The 4,140-nt window shown below is 40.0% G+C and overlaps 1 protein-coding gene across 1 annotated transcript; it reads right to left on the bottom strand.

Annotated features, from left to right (window-relative positions):
- Nucleotides 1–29: 29 nt before the first annotated feature.
- Nucleotides 30–2,925, bottom strand: LOC311272559 (protein C1orf43 homolog). The gene is made up of 7 exons (XM_084379070.1): nucleotides 2,559–2,925; nucleotides 2,360–2,461; nucleotides 2,127–2,235; nucleotides 1,991–2,044; nucleotides 1,661–1,827; nucleotides 1,523–1,581; nucleotides 30–910 (listed from the first exon to the last, which is right to left on the bottom strand). The coding sequence occupies exons 1-7, from the start codon at nucleotides 2,619–2,621 to the stop codon at nucleotides 703–705; spliced, it is 762 nt and encodes a 253-aa protein (XP_084235196.1). The 5' UTR covers nucleotides 2,622–2,925; the 3' UTR covers nucleotides 30–702.
- Nucleotides 2,926–4,140: the final 1,215 nt, after the last annotated feature.

Here is a 4,140-nt window from a genome sequence, read left to right on the forward strand (position 1 = left end):
AGAGGTTAAACACACTGAACATGAAGGAGTGGGTTGTAAGGCTTTTATTGCAATCCACAAGTGTACAACCTCACTTAAATACAAATCAAGCAATATCAAATAACTTATCGTCAATATAAATATCTTACATCTGTACAAACACACAATAAACCAAAAGTTACTCATATTTACATTTTGACATGAGAAAAAATAAAATCCAGGTAATTTAAAAAATGACAAAGAAAACGTTGCCACATTGGCTACAATCATATTTGTCCTCTGAACACACTCATTAGGTCCAGAATAAAAGTAAAAGCCTTGTTGTTACACATGTGCATATGAGGACTTCATCATAATGAGAGAAAAAAAATCTTGTGACGGCAAGATTTTAACAAATGTTAAAAAACAAGACATTTGTTTTTCTACGTAATTATTTTAAATGCTAACAGTAGACATCGTCCTTTCTGAACTTACTGTAAAGAGAAATAAATAAGTTTTCCCATACGTTTTTATTTTTATTTCACCTTTATCTTACCAAGAAGTCTCATTGAGATCAAGATCTCTTTTACAAGAGAAACCTGGTCAGGTAGCAGCCATCCAAAATCATACATCATTAGTGGGTGAACTTTAAAGCTCAATTTAAAAACAAAGTTCTGGTATGTTACAATGTTTTGTTTCACAGTAGGCTGCTCACGCACACAGTCGGTCTGTAGCACCGGTCTCTCACAGGGTGCTCTCCAGAGTGTTGTAGTTGTCTTTGAAACTTTTAAGCTCCAGAAAGTGTTTGGGCCTTTTGCTGCGCTGGCCAGTGGAGGGCAGGTAGGTGACCTGGATGGTGGAGGGAGTGGAGCGGACAGGTGAGCCTGTCAGGTCCTTCGCTGCCGACTGGTGATGCTGGTCCAAGCTGGTGGTGCTGGAATAGGCCTTCACCCTGGAGGAGGAGGGAAGCACATAAAAGGGGGGGTTACTATGCAAAAACGTTTACTATATGAAATGCATGAATTGAGGAACCAATGCTGCTAACCAGCTAGCCCCAGCCTTGAAAACCTCTTTCTCCTAGCAGTGCTGACTCCCCCAGTAGTCCACCTAGCTGCACAGCTAACTGAGCTAACAAGCTTAGAATAGCTACAGTCGTGGTATAAACAGAATACGACTGGCAGCAGTTAGCTGTCAATCTTGTGATACGATGCCCCTATTTTGGGAGTATTCAACCAGTGGCCAATCTTAGATAAGACATCTTTAACACTTGTACACGTAATAATATTCATGGTTGTTAGTAATGAAACAGCAGCAGTGAGAGTAGTAGTAATGACAGTGTTGTTAAGAAACACTCAAGATTAGTGCAACTGCAGATCTAATGTATTATTGTGCTTATAATAAATTTAACAGGTCAGAAATAGCACGTATAAAAGTCCAGCCAAGTAGTTGAATGGGCTTGTCCTGCGACTTGCCCTGTCAGTTTGAGCAATGCAAACTGGAAGACCTGTTCCAACAATGTTGCAGGACTAACAATTCAAGTCTGGACCAGTGGAGTAGCACTTACACATCAGCTAGTTCGCTCAGAGCCTGCTGGTATTCAAGAAACTCGGTTTCTCCAAATACCTGAAACAAAAAGTTGAAGTCAGTTCAGTAATTTGTTAAACTCTCATCATCAATCACATACTCATACAAGTGTACGCACCCCAGTCCCATGGCGAGCGCTGTCGTAGCCCTCAAGCAAACGGTCAATGAGGGCACTGCGGCTGCTCTTGATCAGAGAATGGGAGTTGCGCAACTCCAGCAGCCAGCTCCTGAAGTTGCGTCCGGTGAACGCACTGGGACAGCGGCTTATCTCCTGCAGAGGAATACCTGAGGGCCACACAGGAGGGGGACAAAGAAGTGAAGGTCAGGAGAGGTGAAACTTCACCACTCTCCATGGGGAGCTTCTCCATGAGAGTTAAGAGTTGAAGTGATAATAACAGAATAATTCATGCATGATCAACAGGTCTGAGCATCAAATTTGATCTCCCACCTGAGTCACGGATGGCATCCAGAGCTTTCATTCTGTACAGGTAGTTGTAGCAACCTTTGAAACACAAACACATCTTCGTTACAACAATATTCACACCAAAGAGGTGGCAACAGGATGAGCTGATAACGTGACTGACTGATCTGTGATCCCTGCTTCAGTCTGTCGTCCTCTTCGGACAGGAGACGAGGCTCGAAGCGGATCTCCTGGACTTTGGACAGCCTGGAGTCAATCTCCTCCCTCAAACCCTGCAAATAAACGAAAGCGGGGAAACACACAGACACGTGAACTCTTGCAGCTGCTGCATATTGAGCTGTCCAAGACTCAAGACATCACAAGAGGTAAACAAGCGTAAAGCACATCCACCGTTACCTTTGGTGCGTTATGGCCAATCGGTGCGTGGGGTCCTCGGCGGGACCTCATTGCAAAACGCATGATTTGTCTTTTGACGAAGATGAACAGCAGCACAAACACCTGTAAACAAAGCCAAGACGTGACAGAACATGGTTAGCATGTCACATAACTGCACACCGGCTCGCTAAATAGCAACCTTAAACTATAACTTACTCACCAAACTCCCATAGGCCATAACCAGAACAACATTAACCCCTGATAACGGCGATGACTCAGCCATGTTATCTATCAAGTGTGTGGGTCAGTTTATCCACCGGTCGGTTAGCTAGCTAGCTAGCAGTGATTGTAAACCTTATGTTGCTACATTAGCTTCGTAGCTAACGGTCGAGTTTCCATTTTGGAGAAGAAAGGCTAATTCCGCACTGACGAGGATTAGTTTTTTGACGTAGCAGTTCTGAAAGGACGTTTCTAAACACAAAACACAAAGCTACACCGTTACTCTACTGATGCTACTCTTCATGTCAGCAGCATCATGAAGTACGCAGTTCGGCTCGCGCTAGCAGGAAGCGGTGACAGCGACAGTGACAGCTGCTTTGCGACACTCGAATTACCGTAATAACTGTGTAGGGGGGGCCAGTCGGGTCAAACAACGTATCTGTAGTTTCATTTACATTTTGTGCAATATAAAAACATGTTTTGCTTTGTTAAACCCCAAGATTTTACAAGAGCCTAATACATATTAATGTCTATTCGTGTCTTTTGTACGAAATTAGATACAAACATTAAAGGTGCACTATGTAGTTTTGGAAAAAATAAATTCAGAAAGGTAATATTTAAAATTTCAATGAGATAATAATACTCAAAAATATAAACTCAGAAATGTTTATGTTTTCCATACCTGAATTAAGAAGCTGAAAAGATGAAAAATTAGGCCCCCAGAACCCCAGTTTGAAGCTAGAAAGGTGGCAGGGTCCGCCAGATATAAACAAAGCAAAACAGTGTGACGGTGTTGTCCTTTAAAGTCAGTTTGTTTATTCAGTCATGAAAACAAAAAGAGTTTGATTATGAATGAAAATCAATAAATGAAGTGAATCTTTCTCTTCTGATTAAAATTTCCTCCCAGAAACTACATAGTGCACCTTTAATTATAATACTGCATAATGACTTTTCATATGTAACTGTTGTGCATTGACACATGAACATTACAACAATATAACTGTACTTTGCAGATGTTTATATATCACATTTTTATTATTACAACATAAATAATTGTGGTAAGACCTAGTTGTGATAACACAATTAACACCATGTAATATATAAATTACACTACTTATATTACTTATATTCCATCATTTGATGCATGTTGTACTTATATACTACATCACAATATATCTATTCTATAAAAGTACAGTATGTATTACATATTGTATCATTACTATAAATACACTTCATGTATTTTGCATGTATTAAAAATAGTCATGCTGTATGTGCTACTTAGTTATATAATTAAATGTATGCAACGTTTACAGCGTTTGATTGCAATTTATTTCATTTATCTGTATTTATCATCTTATCTCTTGACCTGTATCTTGTTCTGCACACTGTCAAGTTCACGTCTCCATCATCACTCTTGGTTATTGCAACGTTATATATTTATTATTATTATTATTATTATTAAATATATTTAGCTGATTCCTTTACACGTCTCCCCCCTGAATGATCGCCAGTATTTATTATCACTATGCTGCAGCTCCCCCGCCGACATGTCATCATCACGTTGATAATATTCAAGTATTTCA

Source organism: Pagrus pagrus, assembly GCF_965226575.1.
Source record: "Pagrus pagrus genome assembly, chromosome: 17".
Classification (NCBI taxonomy): Eukaryota; Metazoa; Chordata; class Actinopteri; order Spariformes; family Sparidae; genus Pagrus; species Pagrus pagrus.